Below are 22,466 nucleotides of genomic sequence, written 5' to 3'. Positions count from 1 at the left end.
CTCCTAGCTGCAAGAGCTTGTTTATTGGTGGTGCAGGGGGAGTCTGGGGTTAGGCTCCCCCTGTACTGGCAATAAGGCATGATGGGAACTAATGCACAATTGTGTGAATCACACATTAGATGCCATCACACATTTACCTGCACATGTAGAGGGGAAGTAAGAAAAACTAGATATTCTGAAGTAAGAAGTTAAATGTTGCTATAAATTAGAGACTCAGTGGGCGCATCTACACAAGACGTTAGAAGCGCAGTTGACTAATTCTGCTGTGCATTAGTGCATCATGGCAAAAGCCATGCTAATGCTCAGTAGAATTAGTCTACTGTGCATTAGCATCACATAAAGAATGTGTGCTGGTGCTACTGTGCAGTAGCACCAATTATAGTGCATTACATTTAGTACCTGTTATTACAGGCACATTATGGCACATTAATGCATGTGTAGACATGCCCAATAAGAGGCAGAAAATAGAGTAGGAAACAATGACCAGTTTTCAAAGTGACCGGTTTTCAGTGGGATGCCACAAGATTCAGCGCCAGGACTGATATTTAATACATATCTGATTGTGCTTTAGAAAATAGCAATAGGACAGGAAGAGGTGGCCAGAGTAGGAAGGGAGAGCCTGGAGACCTTGGCAGCAACAGCAGTGGTAGGGGGAATGGCACTGGGCTGGGAGCCCACAGGGCACACATCTTCCATACCACATACCAAAAAGTTGGGTGTTTTCCATGTTGCAAAGGTGTACTGCCTATGTGCATGCTACTCCAGATATCCAGGGGTCAAAAAAGCCTGCGGAAAAAAAAACCTGGAGCAGCACACACATGGGCAGCATGCACTGCTGAAAAGTGGAGTCAGGCCACCCAGAGCCATGCTGTGGCTGCCAGCCAGGCTGCACCCAGCAGAAACACCACTGCTCCAGCCCTGGGAGGTCCCCAGGACCCCATAGTGCTGGCACCCCAGCCTCCCCTACCACCCTTGGGGTAACTTCCTGTGTGCCAAAATGCATATAGCATGGGTGTTCCCTGGGGACAAGTAGCTGCAGCACAAGCCACTGCTACTTGTCTCTAGGGAACCAAACATCCGTGCTGGTCTGGATGTGGCCATAGAGTCCCTCAGCAATCTTAGAAAGCATGGATGGAGGGTCACAGGGAAAGGAAAGAATATACTTTCAACCATATCAGAATGAAAAACCCTTTTTTAGGATTCTTCAGAGGTAAACTAAGTAGAGGTAATAATATAGCCAAGTTAGGGTTGCCAGTCAGTAGTCAACTTTATTTTACTTTCAAAAAGATGCTCATGTTTTTGGATACAGCACTGTTTTACCTTTTACAGTGTGAAATATTTTTTAAATGTATAGATTTATGTAGCTAATAAATTATGTAAAAACCTGTTAATGCAAGATCAGACATGCCTCATTTGATTACTGTTTTACATTGACTAGATATTAATTAGTGGTATATGTTAGTCTAATTGAATTTATGCATTTTGTAATACAGTACAAATGGTATAAAAAAACAAGATAAGTTGCTCTAGTAAAATACTAAAAACTGTAACATTCATGTATTTTTTTAATGGTAAAACTTGAAAAGACCTCATCTGCTTTAAGTGCTCTATTCTCTATAGAGTTGCAGATCAGATTTAATTAGATACTTCAGTGTCTGTGGTGATTTTTTATGCTCTGTGTATCTGCAGCCTTTGAACGGACCACAAAGAGATTCAGGTTTCAGGTGCTGTGTCATCAGTTTTGATCACGTTACACAACTGAATACCCTAATGCTTTTAACAATGTCATTTAGTGAACTTAATCCCTATCTAGATATTAGAGAAAAAGATGGTGGGCTTTAAATCTACAGCTTTTTTCTATTATAGTAATTCAGTACAAGCCGCTTAAATAACAGACATCTATGAATGCAGAAATTTATGGTCTAAAAATCATAGCATTTCTACTTCGACTTCTTCAAAGTGTTATAAACTTCACACTAGGCACTAACTAAATATTAATACAGACACGGATATACTTTGTTTCCCGTTTACAGGAATTCTCAATTCAAGTTGCACATATTTCAATTTTAAAGAAATTTTGCTGTGCTGGCAGCTTTCTTTCTGTTTACATCTTTTTATTGCTCTGACTGCAGAAAAGTCTGCTAAGTTAATTTGTTTTTTCTGCTTCATGTAATCAAACCACCACCTCTTTGCCCATAAAATTAAGTGATATATTTATTAATAGATAAATATTAGTAGATAATATTAAATATATTAGTAGATAATATTAAATATGTTAGTAGATAATATTAATAGTATATTGGCAAAGCAATATTAATATTAAACTTACATTACCAACATTCCTTTCTGTAAAAGCTTGACAGGTTCATCCTTTTTAAAATGTTTTGTTAAATAGCGGTAAAAGGCATAGCATAGTATGTTAAGAATGATCAGAGAAAATTTCTTCTGTGTACAATCCTGATATAATTTCCTAGTTTACTAACTTGTGGCACTCTTGTAATTCATAATTTATGGACATGGATTGATATTTAAATCAAGATCTGTTCAATATATTATTATGCGATGTCTTTTCAAAATTAAATACAAGAAAAGGATTACAAAACTATTCTTGTCCACAAAAGTATAAATAATGCAGAAATTATTTTGCTCAAACGGGAACAGTTATCTTATAAAGTTATTGTGACAGAAAGAGAAATACTGAAAACAGAATGCATCATTCAGCTGCCTTGTTACTTATGCAATGTAACCTGCTGTGCTTTTCCCTACCAGGAATTAATTCCAGAGTTTTACTACCTACCAGAGATGTTTGTCAACAGTAATGGATATAATCTAGGAGTCAGAGAAGATGAAGTTGTTGTGAATGATGTTGAGCTTCCCCCTTGGGCAAAGAAGCCTGAAGACTTTGTCCGTATCAACAGGATGGTAAGAGAGATTTTTGTTAAGCGTTAGTAACAAATCCAGTATTTTAACAGGCTTACATACGGCTTGCTTTTCACCTCCGCAGAGCTAGGTTTAAAATTGTATGAAGAAAGAGTGGGGGAGGGTTTCCATTCAACTCTTATTTGACAGAACTCTTTATTGTACAATGGATTTTCCTTTAATGAGGACCAATAATGGAATTGTAAATTCACTTATTTGCTCCCTTGGGAGAAGGCAGTCTGACAGGCATCATTTGGACTATGCAAAATATCCTGAAAAATTAAGAGCCCAATCCTGCAAAAGACAAAGCATGGCCTGCAAATGAGCACAAAGAAAATTTAAGGTCTGGGGGATGGAGATCTTGCAAAAAATATTTCTTGCATGATTTGATCCTTCCTCCTTGAACATTCAAAAGGAAATGTTTGTGCTGGAGTATTGGACTAGTATGTCACCAACTGTAGTCTCTGAATGGGCTTTTTTTCTGACCAGTCATCAGAAAGTTTGCAGAACTTTGGTATTCAAAGGGTTGAAAGGGACTTCCAGGATCGTGTAGTTCAATTCCATTTTGTGAAAACACTTTAATCTGTCATGTATATTTTGAATTAAGAAAGTAATTTTCAATAAGTTAACATACTTGCAATGGAAAATATCAGCTGAAGAGAATTTAAGATGAGAATATTTATTCTTCCCTGTTTTCAGCAGTGGCATGTCATGACAAAGTGGCTTGATTTATCGTTTTGATCTCTGTATTTAGCCATTTTTTCTGAAGTAGTAACATATGCCAGGGGTGCTCAACCTCCAACCCACGGGCCAATTGTGGCCTGCGGAGCCATCACATCTGATCCGCCGATCTCTCCATAGGTCAGGAACTTTGGCAGTAGTGGGGCAGTGGTCACCCCCCTGCCAGACCACCCCCCTGCCAGATTCCCAGACCCAAAGATTCATGCAGCCCACACCCCCATCCCTCCCCCACCCCCACAGCTGATTGGGATGAGGCCACATCCCCTTCCCCACAACCAACACCAGGTTGTGGCTATCCATCCCCTTCCACTGCAGGGCTAAGCTACACCCTCTTTCCCTTTCCTCCTTCCCCCATGCCACCTTTCCCCCACCAGGGTTGGGTTGAGGTGAGTCAGGGCCCCTTCCCCTCCCAGGCTGGGCTATCCCTCACCCCTCTTCATGTGGCCAGATATGGACCACCACACCTGCCTCAGAGCTACCAGACAGATCCAGCCTGCAGATAGAGTGGGTACTTCCCATCCAGCTCACAAGACAAAAATGTTGAGTACCACTGATTTGTGCCATTGCCATCTAATATGACTGTTTGGAGGTGTTTATTCAATACCATATTATGAAACTCAGATTTAACCATTCATATGCATGAGAGGTTAATACTTTGTTCATTTTGCAAGGTTGTTTGCAGTAAATACAACAGACAAAGATTCATTATGACAATATCACAAAAATCTCTCCAAAAATACAATGCTCAAGTAGGAATATTTCTGAGCTGTCTATATTTTTTGTTTATTATGATAACATGAGTAGTAAGATATATTTTTAAATCTCCAGGGTAATTCCTAGCTTTATTGCTGAAATCAAGAAACACGTTATCTGTCAGTACCTATCAGATGTGCCCATGAACGTATATAGATTTGTCTTATGTGGACATCATTTCCTGAAGTACTTTGTTAATAAACAAACAAACAAAAACACTAGAAATACAATACAGGGAATATACCTTCACTTCAGGGTAATATATTCCTTCTTAAATGTTTGGCTCAGTGGATTTTGATAGATGTTTACGTATTATAACATTCTTTACAAAAATCTGTGATCACCACAGTTAATGGCAATATAAAGGTCCCAATCTTAAACCCAGTGCAGCCAGTCAGGGGGAGCAAAGACATGGAGAAGAATATTTAAACAGACTTATTATTCAAGCTCTCCATGAAATGTTATAAATAGTTTCATTCTTCTATACCAAACTCTCCTCTTTTTCTTTTGTATTTTTAAAGGTGTAAAATTTTATGGGAAGGAAGAAAAACAATAAGTGATAATTTGAATATATGCAAATCTGTGATTGCTGCCATTTTGTTTCTGCTTTTGGAAAAATACCTTAAGGGGTTCTCTGTAAAGGTTTTCTGCAGGGTTATTTATGATTGTTAGAGAAAACAGCTGTTTGCTTGAATTTAAAGTACTGCATATATGTCATTTACAGCATTATACATTCAATAAAGGATTGGAACTAAAAGTTGCAAACACTTTCCAAATGTTAGGGTTGCACAGTACAAATACCTAAGTCTGTACATCTATAAGTATGCTCATCTTTCCAAAGAACAGAAGAGCAGCTTTTATGATTAGGGTAATATTGAAATGCTTCAACTTACGAAAATACTTGTCTCTCACATAAATCCAAGTATAATCTAATTTACATATCATGCTTCCCTTCTACAAACTATAGCCTAAGAAACCTGCAATTTTTATCCATCTCTTGCTGGTTTTCTGGACTTTTTTTTCCATTTTAACATCTACTTCCCACTGAGGACCTAAGTCATTGCTAAAGGTAAAGTCCAGTCCTCAACAGATCTATATAATCTTCCACAAAATAGGCCACTTTCCCTTCTTCCTCCCTATTTGATAATAGCAGGACTCAAAATAGCCAGGGTAATGGATAGGGGTAGTCAGTATTCATGGAAAAATTATACTCGTGCAGCATGGGCCATCTCAAACAAAGATATAAGGTTCAATCAGCCAGCGGTAGCAGGGCATTGGGTTAATGAAATTTACACATTGTACTAAGTTGGAAACTGTAAGAAAACAATATAAAGGGGCATAAAGAGATTTGAATTATGGATAGAACATATATTGAAATGGGAGGAAATGTAATGCAAAAAGGGTGTCTGGGGACAATAATGAATAGCAAATTAGATACAAGCTTGCAATTCTGTATGGCATCAGAAAAGACAAGTGCAGTGTTGAACATTGTATGTAAAATCATTGCATCACAGAGCATGTAGATGTTATGGCACTGGTGAGACTGCACCTGGAATATTGTTTTCATTTTTGGGCACATAAGTGACAAAAGGATATTGACAAATTAGATGGAATTCAGAGAGAAACAAAATGAATGAGGGTGGGATGTTTAAAGAGAATGATCTTTGAAAAACTATGTTTAAAAAAGGTCAACATACCTGTATATATCTGGCTAGCTAAAAGGTAAGATAGAGAAAACCATTTATAAAAATAGCAAGAAACTTAAGAGTAACAGGATTACATTTTAAAAGGGGAAAATGTAGATAGATTTATCAGAAAAACTTTCTAGCGTACATGTCTAAGCTAGATAATTAAGTAGATTTCCACTGACTCTATTATTTGGGATTTTAAAAACCAAACTGGATAAAGTATGAAAAATATATGGTAGGGAGAAATTCTGAACTATAAGAGAAGTGGGACAATATGGCCTAAAAAGTCTTACCCACCTTTAATGTCTAAGTACAGTTTTGTACTGTTCAGCAGATATATTCAGTTTACTTCTCCCCAGTTTGGCTTGTTGTACAAAAATCTGTTTCAAGAAAAATATAAGCAGGGGTGTGGTGCTGATGTCTATAAAATGCAATGCATTTGTGCCAAGAGCTGGAATTTCTACAACAGGCTTAGCAAAGTCGATTCAGTACAGAATTATGAGAAGCCACAGGAAACTAGAGAATATTTTAAAGAACCATGATTCTGCTCTAATGTCCCCTGAAATCAAAGGGAATCTTTCCATTGAATTAGATTGGGCCGTAGGTAATACTACAAAATGTAGTATCTGGTATTTTTTAGTTGACAACATTGTGGCTATTCATGTACATTTTGCTCGCTAAAGCCACACACAAATTAAATATATGAGCACAGAAACCTTTATGTACAAACCTACTTACACATTCATAGATTTTTTTTTTTTAATCAAATGTTTCAGCATTTCACACAGAATTTTACAGTAAGAGATGGCTCACAAATAATTCATTAGTTAGCAGACCTTTTTTCGTTCTGCCTGCTAAATGACTGAAGTATTTTTTTGGCTTTTTTGTTTGTTTGCTTGCATTAAGCTTTATAAAAAAATAGCTTGTTAGAAATGGCTTTCTACTGAAAGAAACTGAAACTTGTGAAAATTGTTCTCATTAGAAAACTTGGGAAGTTATTAAGTCTGGTTACTTTTAAGAGCTATTTCAATAGGTTCTGAAAGCATTCAATTTATACATCAGAGATTGTAGTACCAGTTTAATTTATCCATACAAAGCTAGACTGATTACTACTGACTTACTCATGAAACATTAATAAAGCATTGTGTTCAATGCTAACATGATTATGGTATGACCTCAGTGATGTCACAGAGGACAGAAGCAGTAAGTGTCCCTGATAACATTACCCTAATGCTGGGTTCATCAATCATAATCTACCAGTTTACAAAAAAAAAGGTGGGGGGAGAGCAGGAGGGGGAAAGCGTGTGTGCACACACTCTAAATCCTTCCACAGATGTACATCTGTAGTCTTACTCAGCCTCTCAGTCCCAGCAGACTTATGGTAGTCCTGAGAGCCAGAAACAAAACATATACAGGCAGTAAGTCATGCATGTTAAATTGAGGCAAGGAATTTTACTGTGAAACATTGAAGGAGAGCTTTTTTTAATAAGCACAGTAATTTAAAAACAAAAGATGAGATCTGCTACAATCCAAAATTAGCTATAATGATATTTTCATTATTGAACATACACATATAATATTATAGCTTAAGGTGCTGAGTGAAATGCATTTACTATAAATGATAGTTTTAGATTCTAATTGATGTCCTGTTTTTGTAATTCATATTTTGCTACTTGATATAAATTGTTTTCCTTTCTATGGAATGATTTATATGCGGATTTTTGGCTAATAGTTATAGTTTCTCACAATTCCACGTCTATTCAGAACAATCTGTACTGTTTCATTGGTAAAAAGTTTCTTGAACAGTCATTAAATAAACAATTTAAAATCTATTTTTACAAAACAGGAGTGGTTCAACATGTTGTTTTGATCTATAGATACTATTGACTAATAACTTCCATCACACACGTAAAACACGAAAATATTGTATTGTTTAGTTGGTGATTTTTTTTTTTTTATTGCAAGGGTTCATTCTTATCACAAAATAAGCACATCTAAATAAAAGTGACAAAGTGAATATAAGATTGCACTAGGTAATGGACAACTGACAGAACACCATTAACATAGCAAAAGAAATCTAGTTAGAAACATCTTTATGCTAAATATATACAGAGCTATGTTAAAGGGATACAGTATAAAGAGACTCTAACAAAATGTCCCAAATGTATTAAGTACAATTATACTTCACCTTAATTAGATGGTCATCTTCTTTAGACAACAAATTTTTGTTAAATTTCAGCATTTCATGATTTACTTGCATGGGGTAGTTACTATAGTAATCAATACAAGAGATTCATAGATTCATAGATGTTAGGGTCGGAAGGGACCTCAATAGATCATCAAGTCCGACCCCCTGCATAGGCAGGAAAGAGTGCTGGGTTTAGATGACCCCAGCTAGATGCCTATCTAACCTCCTCTTGAAGACCCCCAGGGTAAGGGAGAGCACCACCTCCCTTGGGAGCCCATTCCAGACCTTGGCCACTCTAACTGTGAAGTTCTTCCTAATGTCTAGTCTAAATCTGCTCTCTGCTAGCTTATAGCCATTATTTCTTGTAACTCCCAGGGGCACTTTGGTGAATAAAACCTCACCAATTCCCTTCTGTGCCCCCATGATGAACTTATAGGCAGCCACAAGGTCGCCTCTCAACCTTCTCTTGCGGAGGCTGAAGAGGTCCAGGTGCCCTAGTCTCTCCTCATAGGGCTTGGCCTGCAAGCCCTTAACCATACGAGTGGCCCTTCTCTGGACCTTCTCCAGGTTATCCACATCCCTCTTGAAGTGCGGCGCCCAAAATTGCATGCAGTATTCCAACTGCGGTCTGACCAGCGCCCGATAGAGGGAAAGTATCACCTCCTTGGTTCTGTTCGTCATGCATCTGCTGATGCACGATAAAGTGCCATTAGCTTTTGTGATGACTTCGTTACACTGTCGACTCATGTTTATCTTGGAGTCCACTAGGACTCCAAGATCCCTTTCCACTTCCGTTCCACCAAGCAGGTCATTTCCTAGGCAGTAGGTATGCTGGACATTTTTCCTCCCTAGGTGCAGCACTTTGCATTTCTCCTTGTTGAGATAGCGAGGACAAGTAGAGTTGACTTGGATCTTACAATTTTACTTAGGAAGAATCAACACTATCTGTACACCCTGTGTATATGTGGGTTGAAAAAAAAGATTTGAAGACAACACAGACAGTGGACTTGATTGATAAGGAGGCTATATATCCAGCGGAATTACAAAAGGGAAGAATCTCAGGGTGCATCAGAGGACGGATTTCAGTTGAAGTTAACAAGATATTCCAGGAGGGCTTGTTAAGGGGGTGGGCTGGGATATGGGTATAGAAAGATGGAAACAAAACCAGACTGTCAAGGTAATTTAATGAGACTTCAGCACACAAATATCACTGAAGGCAATGTAAGCAGATATGGTGAACTAAGGAAAAGTAGAGAGTGAAGAGAAGGGGACATATATACATATTATGAGATATTGGGTGTCTACACATGTGTTTTAACATGCAGTAACCTGTTCTACTGCACATTAGAGCAGTGCATCAAAAACCACATGCTAATACGCTAATGTGCAGTAGAATAGGTTACTTCACATTAAGCATCACCTAAAAAGTGTGCACTTGTGCTACTGCGCATTGGTGCAACCTAACATGCATTTATTTAGTACCTCATATTGGAGGTACTCAATTTAATGTGAATTGACGCCCTTTTACTAATACACATGTAGGCATGCCTAATATGTATTAAAAAAGGAACTTCATAGACAGTACAGTCACTTAGCAGATCCAAATGGTTCTCATAAACAGAATTTAGGTGTCTAATTCACCAAAAAATATCTAATGTGACCTCAGTCCAGTGGCTATAAAATTAGAATACTTAAGCATTTCCATTTTGTCCTCAATAGATCTCTATGCATTTTGGCTTAGGTTTGTGTAAATGCCTAAATGTGATCCAGATAAAACAGTTATACACCTAACTCTCACCTAAACACTGTTGCAATCTACACCAATACTGAGTGGAGCTTAACATACTCCTAAGTCTCTGAACTTAGTCATTTGTGCAGCCTACCTACTATTTAACTGACATTGACAGCACTTAGTTTAGCACAAGGTATAGCATTCCAACACCCAGTCTCAAACCTAGTGCTGGTAGAATTGCCTGTCTAGTGGCCCACTCACTGCCACTTCACCAGCCATCCCAGTCTCTATAGCCACCCCCATGAATGACACATGCCCCCGGTGGCTGGAGGGGCATGATGGCAGCAGGAGCGTGGCGGCAGCAGCAGGAGTGCAGTGGCAGGAAGTGTGCTCTTTAGGTGTGCCAGTCCTAGCAATGTTAGCTGGCAGAAGTGTACAGGGCAACCCTTATTGGCTGATTCAGACTGCCCATGGTCAGCCTGTGTTTCCCTGGAGCACAATGTGGGGATTGTGAAAGGGGCATGTTCTGGTCCCTGCTAAAACAGCAGAGTTCAGCCATAGCCATGCTGTCTCCCAGGGGGAGGGCAGGGGTAGAAGGGAAGGGAGCTGGAGGACTGTATTCTCTCCTGAGAGAAGCCACAGCATGGACAGACATTCACTTTCCCAGAAGAAACTCTCCTGGGAGTGATTTAACCCTGGTTTTTCTCAGGTTATTTTTCTCTGGAGCTGTCATTTTTCCTCTGGGAGAAAAAGCCTGAAGATCAGCAGCAACTTTGCTAGGAGAAAATGAATGTCTATACAGGCCTTACTAGAGGGTTTGGTAGACTGAATTAGGGAGAGAATTTCACAGGCAGTGAATAGCATGACCAAAGTTGTGAGAGATGTAGACAAACATGGCATCACAACTGATATTGGTGGGACAAAATATATTGTGCCTAGGCCAGATCTATCTGTAAAGTAACAAAGGAAATCTGAGGTTTTCAAATGGTAACTCAGCTCTCTTGTCAGAAACTTTTACAAAAAGGAAATATGTGGCACAGAAAAAATTGGTGAAGGCAACTAGACTGATAGTCTTCGTTAACCAAGGTTCTAACACTTGTTCATCATTTAGGGAAGTTGAGAGTTCATGTCCTCTTATAGGCTGGCATTACTTGATGTCAATCACCAAGGGACCCAATACCAACTAATGTGATTATATTAGACAGAGATCTAGGATGTGAGTGGAAGTTCCCACAGCTTCTCTAGAATCTAACTTAGGAAAACTGTGGAGAATTCTGCCTTCCATTTTCCACTCCACATATTATTAATCTGCCATCACAATACCTGAACAATTCATGTATGCAAGTGCTGTCACTTCAGACACCACCAACACCTCCTATTTAAAGTATGATGGTCCTGGACCACTGTGCTTTTCTTAAGATCTGAAACAACAACAAACGTAGAATCTTTTCATAATAGGATAATAGTAATCAATCTTTTAAAATACAGAGTAATTGAAGGAAAAGAACATTAGCTATTGCCTTGAGGCACTAGAAATTTCAAGTGCCATATACATTTAACTAGCAATTTTTCTTAAATTTTTACCTTAGTTATTAGCAGAAGTATTTTATTATTCTATAATAGATGCATATAAAGTTCTGAAAGAGCACAATGCTACCCGAAGAGAAGAGCCTGAGAATTTGAAGTTTGCAGTTTTTTGAGGTTTCTAAAGTTACTAAATTCAAAATAATGAAAAACTTAAGTTCTTACAAATTTTCCATAAACTCTTATAACATTTCAGCATACATCACTATAGGGGAGCATAAACAGTAATGGAAAATGGGATTTTCCACACACTGGGCATGTCTACACATGTGCATTTACTGTGCGGTAACCAAAACTGTTTGTACTGCATAGTAAATATGGCGACTTATGTCGATTTGAGCGTAAATATGATACCTGCATGATGTGGGTATCAAATTTACACTCAATTAGTTACTGCTCAGTAACACACATGTAGATGCGTTACTACACAGTAACCCAGGGGGTCCACCTAGCCACTAGGGAGCCAGCCTAAGCCCAGCCCCAGGGCTCCTGGCTGGCCATCTCTCCTGGCTTCAATTTAGGGCAAAAGTTATTCCAAAAAGTTAGTCCCAAGAGCTGACAGCCATGTGGCCAGAGGCTGGGACTCCCCCCGGTGGCCGCAGAGACACATGGCAGGCTGTTCTGAATTTAGTCCCAGATCACTTGCACATATAGACACCGGCCTATTCCTGCTTACTGTACAGTAACTTGCTGTGAAGTAAATTTAAGCTGGTGTAAATGCACGTGTAGACATACCTACTTCATACAATAAATATGCTTCTTGAATTAGTTTTAAAAGGTGGAAGCAGAAGACAAAAGGTCTGCTGTTGAAAAGAAGCTTGTTTCTGCTAAATGCAGTAAAAAATGTATTAAAGAAAAATGTATCCATGTGAAAATATGACCTCTGCAAAACTGCCACTGTCTGTAAAACATTCACTAAAATGATGAGCTACTGTGTAAGTGCTAGTCATGCAAGTTAGAACTGCCTCAAGGCAACTTTAATGTATACATCCAACTTTTACAGCATTGGGGTGGGGTATGGTAAAGAAGAAAATTTGTAAAATGTAGTTATTTGACCTAGTCATTACCTGGAACACACTATATGCCACTGCTGCTGTCTCAAATCTGCCCAGGTTCCCATTCATTGTTCATGATATTCATAATATAAGAAAACTCTTTCTTACTTTGAACAAAATTCACTCCTAGTATCACTTTATCATGCAAATCACTTTATTAATAAGTAAGGAAGGTACAGATCTGGACACAATAGATTTTAAAAATAATAAATAAAAATATGTAGAACTAGCAAATAGGGAAGAAAACAGTTTTATTGAAGGAAATATGTAATTTGTATAATCACGTATAGCAAAATGTTAATGTTGCAAAGTAAAACACTCACAAGTTAGGTGATACCAGATTTATGATTACCTATGCAAGCTTCATTCACTCTTTTTCTGCTTCCATCCCATGCACTGAACTATGCAAATGTCCTGTGGAAAAAATTGATCGTGGTCTTGTAGCTACAGCCTGTATGATACCGCATGCATTTAAGAGTAAAGGTTGCACAAGCAAACAAAGATCTGGTATTTCCTGATTTGGGTGTTTTGGGCATTACAGACTAAATAGCATTGTTTTAATGTATTTTTCATGCAATTTCCTATGTTTTTTTAAAGAAAAAAAAAGATAAGAGCAAATTCTTATTTGTAACTGCAACATTATCCCCATCTTGTATTAACATGTTTTGAACCTAGAGCATTGCAGCGCAGATGCCTGAACCTTCAAATACGGAATTAACATTAGCTACCAGTAGAAGACAGTTCCTTTTGTGGGAAGGGTTTAGGACTAAGTGCTGGATTGGTAGGAAAGGGTTCCAATTCTTTTTTTCTTCTCTCCTGGAAAGCAGGGGAACTCTTGCTTCATAGTTGGAACGAAGGAAATAGTGCCTCCAAGACCACGTGCTGTTTCAACAGGGTGGTTGAGGAGAGCTTGACCCCAGGTATCATCCTCTCCTGTCTGCTAAAACTGCTCTGGCAGCTCCAAGGCTTTGTTAGTATAGTGTTTAGCAATTATGATACGGCTTGTCCTCCTGTTTTGATAGTGGAATGGCTGCAGCACTTCAGAAAGGTTGTGTTCAATTATTTTTCCTTTAGGCTGCCAACAGTGTCCTGGGCTAGGGACAGACATTAGACATAAACTGGTTTAAGTGATCAGAAACTGGTTTAAACCTGTAACAGAACAGATGTTCAGTGCACATAGACCAGTTTGAAAATGGCTGAAACCGGTTTGAGATAAACCTGGTTGAATGTAGTATCAGATTTAACTGATTTGGATCAAACTGGTTTATGCAATGTCTGTCCCAGACCCCTTCCTGGTTTAAGTTAAACCAGACTTCATCAGCATCCCAGCATGCTCTCTGGGCTGGGCTCTCTGTTCCAGCCCAGCCAGGTTGACCCTGCCCCTCTGCTCCCCAGCTGGAGCAGGGACAGCAGGGGTGGGGGTCTGGCCAGTGAGGGGTTTAATCCCCCCTCTCTATCCCACCAGCAGGGACCTGAGCTTGGTCTGCCAGGCACTACCCCCTTGGTGCTGCAGCAATGGGGCACCATGGCCCCTGAGGCAGAGTGGGGCAGGGAGGACAGTTAGTCTCCCCTCTACTCCCAGTGGCAGCAGGGTCTGCCTGCCATCAACACTGCGCTCACCCCCTGCAGGGGAATAGGCCCCTTCTGTCACCTCCATGCGATGGAGGAGGAATAACCCTGTCCCTGCACCAGCAAGGATCCCTGCCTGGCTGTGTCCCTGCCCCGCCACTGCAGTGGGAGGGGGCAGGGCTCTTTTTGGGGGCGACAGCCCCTGTCATAATGTCACAGAGCAGGAGCCCCTTCCTGGCAGGGGTGCTGCAGGGCAGGTCCCAGGCTTTTCCCCACTGGCTGGTCAAGGGGCAGGAGTGTTGCCGGCCCGTAGTCCTGGGCTAGCACTCTGACTCAAGGGGGTGTGTGCAGTGCATGCATCTGTTGATGATACGGAGCTTTTCAGTCTCCCTCCCTGCTTTGTCATACTGTCTGCAGCAAACTGACAGGTGAGCAAGCCAGCTGTGGGGGCTGACAGTGATAGCAGTCTTTATCACCCAATTAGAAAAACAATGGCCTCTCTCCATTACTTCAGATTTCTTAAACAGCTTACCACCTGACCCACTGATTAGCTCCAAACAGCCCTAAGCAGTCACTGTTCTGTCTGCCTGCCCCAGTGAAATTGGAGACACACACAGACACCTCTCAGCATTAGGTAACATACCACATGCCTAGGGTCCATGGGGCTGGTGTCCGTGCTCTGGGAGATGGGAGGGAGGGAGGGAAAGGAGGGATTTCCTGCTTGAGCAGCAAAGATGGGCGTGGGGGGTAGGGCAGGGGGAAGCCAGGCAGACCCTGCTGTGTCTGCCGTCTCTGCCAGAGCTCTGGCTAGGGAGCAGAGGGGAGGGACCAGCTCTGCTGTGGAGCAGAGAGCTCCATTCAGCCCAGAGGGCATGCTAGGATGTTGGGGGACTTTGATTTAACTTAAACCAGCAAGGGGTCTGGGACAGACATTACAGAAACTGGTTTGACCCAAATCAGTTAAGTCTGATACTACATTCAACCAGGTTTTTCTCAAACCAGTTTCAGTCATTTTAAAACTGGTTTATGTGCATGGAACATCTGTTCTGTTACAGGTTTAAACCAGTTTCTGATCACTTAAACTGGTTTATGTGTAACGTCTGTCCCTAAAGTTTGAATCAATCCAGGCTCCAGCTTTATGAATGTCCGTCCCTAGCCCTGAGGAATGCAAGCAAGAAAGGGTAAAAGACCATTTTTGTAAGTTTTTCTCATCCCAAACCTATAGGACAAACATAATTTCCTTTGCTACTGGAGAGCACTCCCTCTGCTGAGTATTAACAATCTTTCAGAAACGCTGGGAGCAGTTAGCTTCCAAGAAAAAGTGGCAAGAATCTTGGCTAAGAGAAAGTGTTAAGCAATCTAAAACACTGGAATTTGTCACCAGCTCCCCTTATAATTAGTGATTAACTGAAAACCTAATATGTGTGTTTATATAACAAATCATACTGATGCTGGTTTTATCTGGGAGAAATTAAAGACAATTATAGGTTTTAAAAGTGTTAATTTAGGAGCCTGATTCCTTTACTAAACTCTGTCTCAGTAAATATAATCAATTTTAAGGCTATCCAGACACATTCAGCCAGATAATGACACGTTTATTTGAATTGTGGGTATATTTAGAGCATTATTTTAATACTAAAATGTTGCCATTTGAGAAGCTGGACCTAAAAATATTGTGTTGCTGCTCTCTAAATTATTTTCTTCAGATTCATATTCTATGTATGGAATAATTAATAAAGTATTCAAAATATTCAACAAAAAAAGGCTGAGGCAGGAATAATACATAGAGTGCAAGGCACTCCATCCCCAAGCCACCTAAATCTTTGTCCTTTGATGTTCATAACTGGATAATATCAGTGCTATTTCAAATTCCATATAAAAGTTTAAAGACTAAATCAGCATATATCGGTGCAACATTTTAATGTAAGCAACAGTCTTATCACAATAGTTTGTATTTTAACTGTTCTAATGCTCTGTTTCTAGGTTTGGGCACAAAGAGACATATTGTACTGCCAACATATAGCACAGATATTAATGAAGAAGTGGACTTTTTTGCATGAATAAGAGACCTACAATATTTGACAAAACGCTAATGGTTTTATTCCCCATGCCCTGCAGAACTAAAGGCCTAAATAGAGATTGCTTCATTTCAGTGAGTTTCCATCACCCAGCATGGAATCTTGGGAATGCTTGGCCTGGACCTGGATTGTGACATTGCACAAGGACTACATGATCATTTAACAGCTGTATTTGTTCAAACTAGGGCCTATTCTAATCATCTACCATCCTGTTTTGTTCAATATCTTCATCAACAACCTGGAAGATGGGAAGGAGTACATTCTCAGCAAGTTTGCAGATGATACTACACAGGGCGGGCGGAGGGGAGTAGTAGATATACTGGAGAGTAGGGCTAGAATTCAGGGTGTTCTAAACAAATTGGAGGATTGGACCAAAATAAATCTTCTGAAGTTCAGTAAGGACAAGTAACAAATCCTGCATTTAGGATGGAATAATCCCATGCACCAGTACAAGCTAGGTTGGACTGGCTAGGCAGCAGCTCTGCAAAAAAGGACTTGGGGTTTACAGTGGACAAGAAGCTGAATATGAGCCAATAGTATGCCCTTGTTGTGAAGAAGGCTAACAGCATACTTGGCTGTATTATTCAGAGTGTTGCCAGCAGATCGAGGGAAGTGATTCTTCCCCTCTATGTGGCACTGGTGTGGCTACATCTGGAGTACTGTGTCCAGTTTTGCACCCCCCACTACAGAAAGGATGTGGACAAATTGAAGGAAGTACAGCAGAGACCAACAACAGTAGTTATAGGGCTAGGAAACAGGACTTCTGAGAAGAGGTTGGGGGGACTGGGCTTATTTAGTCTGGAGATGAGAAGCCTGAGAGTGGGATTTAATAGCAGCCTTCAGCTACCTAAAGGGTGATTCCTAAGTGGCTGGAGCTACACTGTTCTCAGTGGTGGTAGATGACCGATCAATAAGTAATTGTCTCAAGTTGCAGCAAGGGAAGTTTAGGTTAGATCTTAGGAAAAACTTTCTTATGAGGTAGGTAGTAAAGCATTGAAACAGGCTACCCAGAGAGATTGTAGAATCTCCACCCTTAGAAGTGTTTAAGACCTAGATAGATAATGCCTTGACTGGGATAATATAGTTTGAGATGGTCCTGCTTTGTTCAGGGGATCTGACAAGATGATCTCCTGAGATCCTTTCCAACTCTATTGCTATATTCATAGCAATAGAGAATTCTATATAATCATAGAATTCTATGATTCTATGTTAGGTACAGACTTGAATTTTTTAGGATTGCTTTCACTTTCCTGTGACATCTTAATTTGTTTTCATAGCTTCATAGCTTCGTAGATTCATAGATCTTAGGGTCGGAAGGGACCTCAATAGATCATCAAGTCTGACCCCCTGCATAGGCAGGAAAGAGTGCTGGGTTTAGATGACCCCAGCTAGATGCCTATCTAACCTCCTCTTGAAAACCCCCAGGGTAGGGGAAAGCACCACCTCCCTTGGGAGCCCTTTCCAGACCTTGGCCACTCTAACTGTGAAGAAGTTCTTCCTAATGTCTAGTCTAAATCTGCTCTCTGCTAGCTTGTGGCCATTATTTCTTGTAACCCCCGGGAGCACCTTGGTGAATAAAACCTCACCAATTCCCTTCTGTGCCCCCATGATGAACTTATAGGCAGCCACAAGGTCGCCTCTCAACCTTCTCTTGCGGAGGCTGAAGAGGTCCAGGTGCCCTAGTCTCTCCTCATAGGGCTTGGCCTGCAAGCCCTTAACCATACAAGTGGCCCTTCTCTGGACCTTCTCCAGGTTATCCACATCCCTCTTGAAGTGCGGCGCCCAAAATTGCATGCAGTATTCCAACTGCGGTCTGACCAGCGCCCGATAGAGGGAAAGTATCACCTCCTTGGTTCTGTTCATCATGCATCTGCTGATGCACGATAAAGTGCCATTAGCTTTTCTGATGACTTTGTCACACTGACGACTCATGTTCATCTTGGAGTCCACTAGGACTCCAAGATCCCTTTCCACTTCCGTGCCTCCAAGCAGGTCACTTCCTAGGCAGTAAGTATACTGGACATTTTTCCTCCCTAGGTGCAGCACTTTGCATTTCTTCTTGTTGAATTGCATTCTGTTGTTTTCTGCCCATTTGTCCAACCTGTCCAGATCTGCTTGTAGTTGTTCCCTGCCCTCTGGCGTGTCTACTTCTCCCCACATTTTTGTGTCATCCGCAGACTTGGACAGAGTACACTTCACTCCCTCGTCGAAGTCGCTGATGAAGACATTGAAGAGTATCGGTCCAAGGACCGAGCCCTGCGGGACCCCACTGCCCACACCCTTCCAGGTCGATACCGATCCATCCACTACGACTCTCTGGGTGCGACCCTCCAGCCAATTCGCCACCCACCGGACTGTGTAGTCATCCAAGTCACAGCCTCTTAACTTGTTTACCAGTGTGGTGTGGGATACCGTATTGAAGGCCTTCCTGAAGTCTAAGTATATGACGTCAACCCCTACTCCTGCATCCAGGTGTTTTGTAACCTGGTCATAAAAAGAGACTAGATTAGTCAGGCATGATCTACCTGCTACGAACCCGTGCTGGTTTCCCCTCAGCATAATTTCTCCTGCCGGGCTCTTGCAAATGTGAGCCTTGATAATTTTTTCAAAGACTTTGCCAAGGATGGAGGTGAGACTGACTGGCCTATAGTTGCCCGGGTCCTCCTTCCTCCCCTTCTTGAAAATGGGGACCACATTGGCCCTTTTCCAGTCCTCCGAGTGTTCAAATATTCCCGCCAGTGGCTGTGCAGTGACGTCAGCCAATGCCTTCAGTACCCTTGGATGGAGCTCATCTGGGCCTGCCAACTTAAACGTATCCAGTTCCTCCAAGTGACTCTGCACCATCTCAGGGTCTACGCATGGTAGTCTGGCACCCTGCTGCTGCCTCTCCACAATCCCAGTGAGAGACTTGTCTTGTCATAGTTGGTAGGGCCAGAAGGGACCTGAGCAGATCCTCAAGTCTGACCCCCTGCTATGTGCAGGAAAGAATGCTGGGGTCAAATGACCAGGCAAGGTGTCTCTCTAGCCTCCTTTTAAAGACCCCCAGGGTAGGAGTGAGTATCACTTCCCTTGGAAGTTGGTTCCAGATCATAGCTGCCCTGACTGTGAAGTAGTGCCTCCTGATACCTAGCCTGAATCTACTCTCCATCAATGTATGGCCGTTATTCCTTGTTACTCCCAGTAGTGCTCAGGGGAACAGGGACTGCTTGTCTCCCTTGGCCAGTTTATAGACGGCTTGTTTTGACACTTTTGGTAATGAATAACAATTCTATCAAGCTATGAACATTATGAATACCACCACCTCCTTATGTGGTGGGCCTGAAACAGAACATTTTCTCAACCCTCTTGAATTTTATACAAATTTGGATCCATATCTAAAGTTCATGATTTGTGCCCATCATTCCTGATGAATTCATATGCTGGCAAGGTGTAGCTATCATGTAGTAACATGGATAACTGCAGGAACTGGTCAGATATTTTTTTGGGGTATATGTGACAGAACACACTTTAGGATGTCTGTCACTTTAAGGGTTGGAACAAGGAGCTGCCAGGTGGCTAATGAGAGCAGCCATTTTGGGAAAGCTCTGTTTAAGAGCAGAGCATTTTTGACATCAGCAAGCTGGGAGTAACATTGCTCGGTGGAGCGTCCACTCCAGGAATATCTAGTAGGCAAGGGTGAGGGGAATGAGGAGGTTGGCCCTGGGCATGACTGCAAATTGCACCCTGCTGGCTCTTAAATACCAGGAGCAAGAGCCTACCCAGTGTAAGGTGGGTTGGGGTACTTAAACCCCTGCCCCCACCTTCAGGGCACCTAAACCCCTGCCCCCGTCAGGTAAGCTTATTCAGAAGCACCTGAGTCCTATGGGGAGTTGGACCCTGGAGTGGGGGCCAGGCACTCTGAATGAGCAGCACCTGAGCCCAAGGGGGTGTAAAACCCCAGGCCCTGAGAGTTGCAGGGTGGAGTTGTGGCATCAGTTAAGCTCAGGGAGTAGCGACTGAGCCCTAAGGGATGGAAGACCCCAGGCCCTAGTGAAAAGGGGCAGAGTTGTGGCCCAGGAGAGGGGCTTAGTAGTCCAGTGAGGGGCCAGGGGCAAAGTAGGCCCATAGCTGAGTAATCACTCAATCCCATTTGGGTGAAAGTCACAGGAGAGGCCCAAAAGACCACTCCAGGGCTGACTGAGGGGTGAAGAGAAAAGCCTGAGGATTTCCACGGGGTAGGGTGGGATGAACGTGGCCTGGATAGGCAGAATGCAAGAGACCAGGTGAGAGTTGGTCAAGTGCAAGTGGCCCTGGTGAGAGGGGGGTAGTGTGTGTGTGTGGCCCCAAAGCAGGCAGTGTGCTAAAGATAAATCTGTGTGCCCAGTTTGGCCTGGCCTTGAGCCAGAATATCATCACACAGTGAGACATCAGTGAGGCATGGGACACATGAAGGGATGGTTGGAGCGTGTATGTATTGCCCATGGTCATTTGGGCTCATGAAGAGCAGCCTTTCACCTATTTTACATCATAACCAATTATCAACAAAGCACGACAGGTGAGCAAGATGGGTGGTTTGCCCAGAAACAAGGACAGGGCCATAATAGTATCAGGCCTGGAAGGTGCCTTTGTCACAATATAAAATAAAAACAGAAGTATTTCCATTCAGAAATGGTGTTGTGGTGCCTCAGAGAAATTCTGATTCAGGTGCCTCATGCTCTCATTGTCATTCCTGCCTGGATGACATCTCCCATGATGTACCACAGTTTTTTTCCCTTAAGTTGAGGTTGTATCATGGAACTCTTTGGCAAGCATGTATCATGGGGGAGGTAGTCCAGTTTGTAGTAGCTGATCCTTAGAGAGCAATAGGAACCTTTGTGGTCCCCATTTTCAAAAAAGGGAGGAAGGAGGACCCAGGAAACTATAGGCCAGTTAGTCTTACCTCGATCCTGGGTAAGCTTTTTGAGAGAATTATCTTGGCTCATGTCCACGAGAGGCCAGCAGGGGAGGTTATGCTTAGGGGCAACCAACATGGGTTCATTAGAGGCAGGTCCTGTCAGACCAACCTGATGGCCTTCTATGACCAGGTCACAAAATCCTTAGATGCAGGGGTAGCAGTGGACGTAGTCTTTCTGGACTTCAGGAAGGCCTTTGACACTGTTTCTCACCCCATTCTCATTAAAAAACTAGGGGACTGTGGCATCAACAACTACACAGTCAAATGGATCGCTAACTGGTTGGAGGGCCGCACCCAGAGACTGGTGGTGGATGGGTCATTTTCGACCTGGAGGGATGTGGGCAGTGGGTTCCCCCAGGGCTCGATCCTCAGACCCGTGCTGTTCAACATCTTCATCAGTGACTTGGACGAGGGGGTAAAAAGCACCCTGTTCAAATTTGCTGACGACACAAACATGTGGGGGATGTGGGCATGCTAGAAGGGAGGAATATGCTGCAGTCAGACCTAGACAGGTTACAGGGGTGGGCGGATGAGAACAGGATGGGTTTCAACAGGGACAAGTGCAAGGTGCTGCACCTGGGGAGGAAGAACCAGCAGCATACCTACAGGCTGGGGAACTCCCTTCTTGTCAGTGCAGAGGCAGAAAAGGATCTTGGAGTCATTATTGATGCCAAAATGAGCATGGGCTGGCAGTGTGGGGACACGGTCAGGAAGGCCAACCACACCTTGTCATGCATCCACAGATGCATCTTGAGCAGGTTGAAGGAGGTGATCCTCCCCCTCTATGTGGCACTGGTCAGGCTGCAGTTGGAGTACTGCATCCAGTTCTGGGCACCGCACTTCAGGAGGGATGTGGACAACTTGGGGCGGGTCCAGAGGAGGGCCACTCGCATGATCAGGGGGCAGCAGGGCAGGTCATATGAGGAGAGGCTAAGGGACCTGAACCTGTTCAGCCTCCACAAGAGAAGGCTATGGGGGGATCTAGTGGCCTGTTACAAACTAGTCAGAGGGGACCAGCAGGCATTGAGGGAGTCCCTGTTCCCCCAAGCACTACCAGGAGTGACTAGAAATAACGGTCACAAGCTGGCAGAGGGTAGATTCAGACTAGATATCAGGAGGCGCTACTTCACAGTCATGGCGGCTAGGATCTGGAGCCAACTTCCAAGCGAAGTGGTGCTGGCTCCTACGCTGGGGGTCTTTAAGAAGAGGTTAGATGAACACCTTGC

At 42.3% G+C, this 22,466-nt stretch overlaps 1 protein-coding gene across 9 annotated transcripts in view; it reads left to right on the top strand.

The window, feature by feature from the left end:
- Positions 1–22,466, top strand: part of NBEA (neurobeachin) — an 882,854-nt gene that overhangs the window by 790,989 nt on the left and 69,399 nt on the right. For all 9 annotated transcript variants that reach the window (XM_019498256.2, XM_059716302.1, XM_059716129.1 and 6 more), the window contains one exon: positions 2,770–2,922. In XM_019498256.2, coding sequence (XP_019353801.2) covers positions 2,770–2,922 — 153 coding nt within the window. The remainder of the gene's footprint in view (positions 1–2,769; positions 2,923–22,466) is intronic.

The sequence above is a fragment of the Alligator mississippiensis genome, chromosome 1, assembly GCF_030867095.1.
Source record: "Alligator mississippiensis isolate rAllMis1 chromosome 1, rAllMis1, whole genome shotgun sequence".
Taxonomy (NCBI): domain Eukaryota; kingdom Metazoa; phylum Chordata; order Crocodylia; family Alligatoridae; genus Alligator; species Alligator mississippiensis.
Note: the sequence above shows the minus strand (reverse complement) of the source record. Positions and strands in the feature narration are given on the sequence as shown.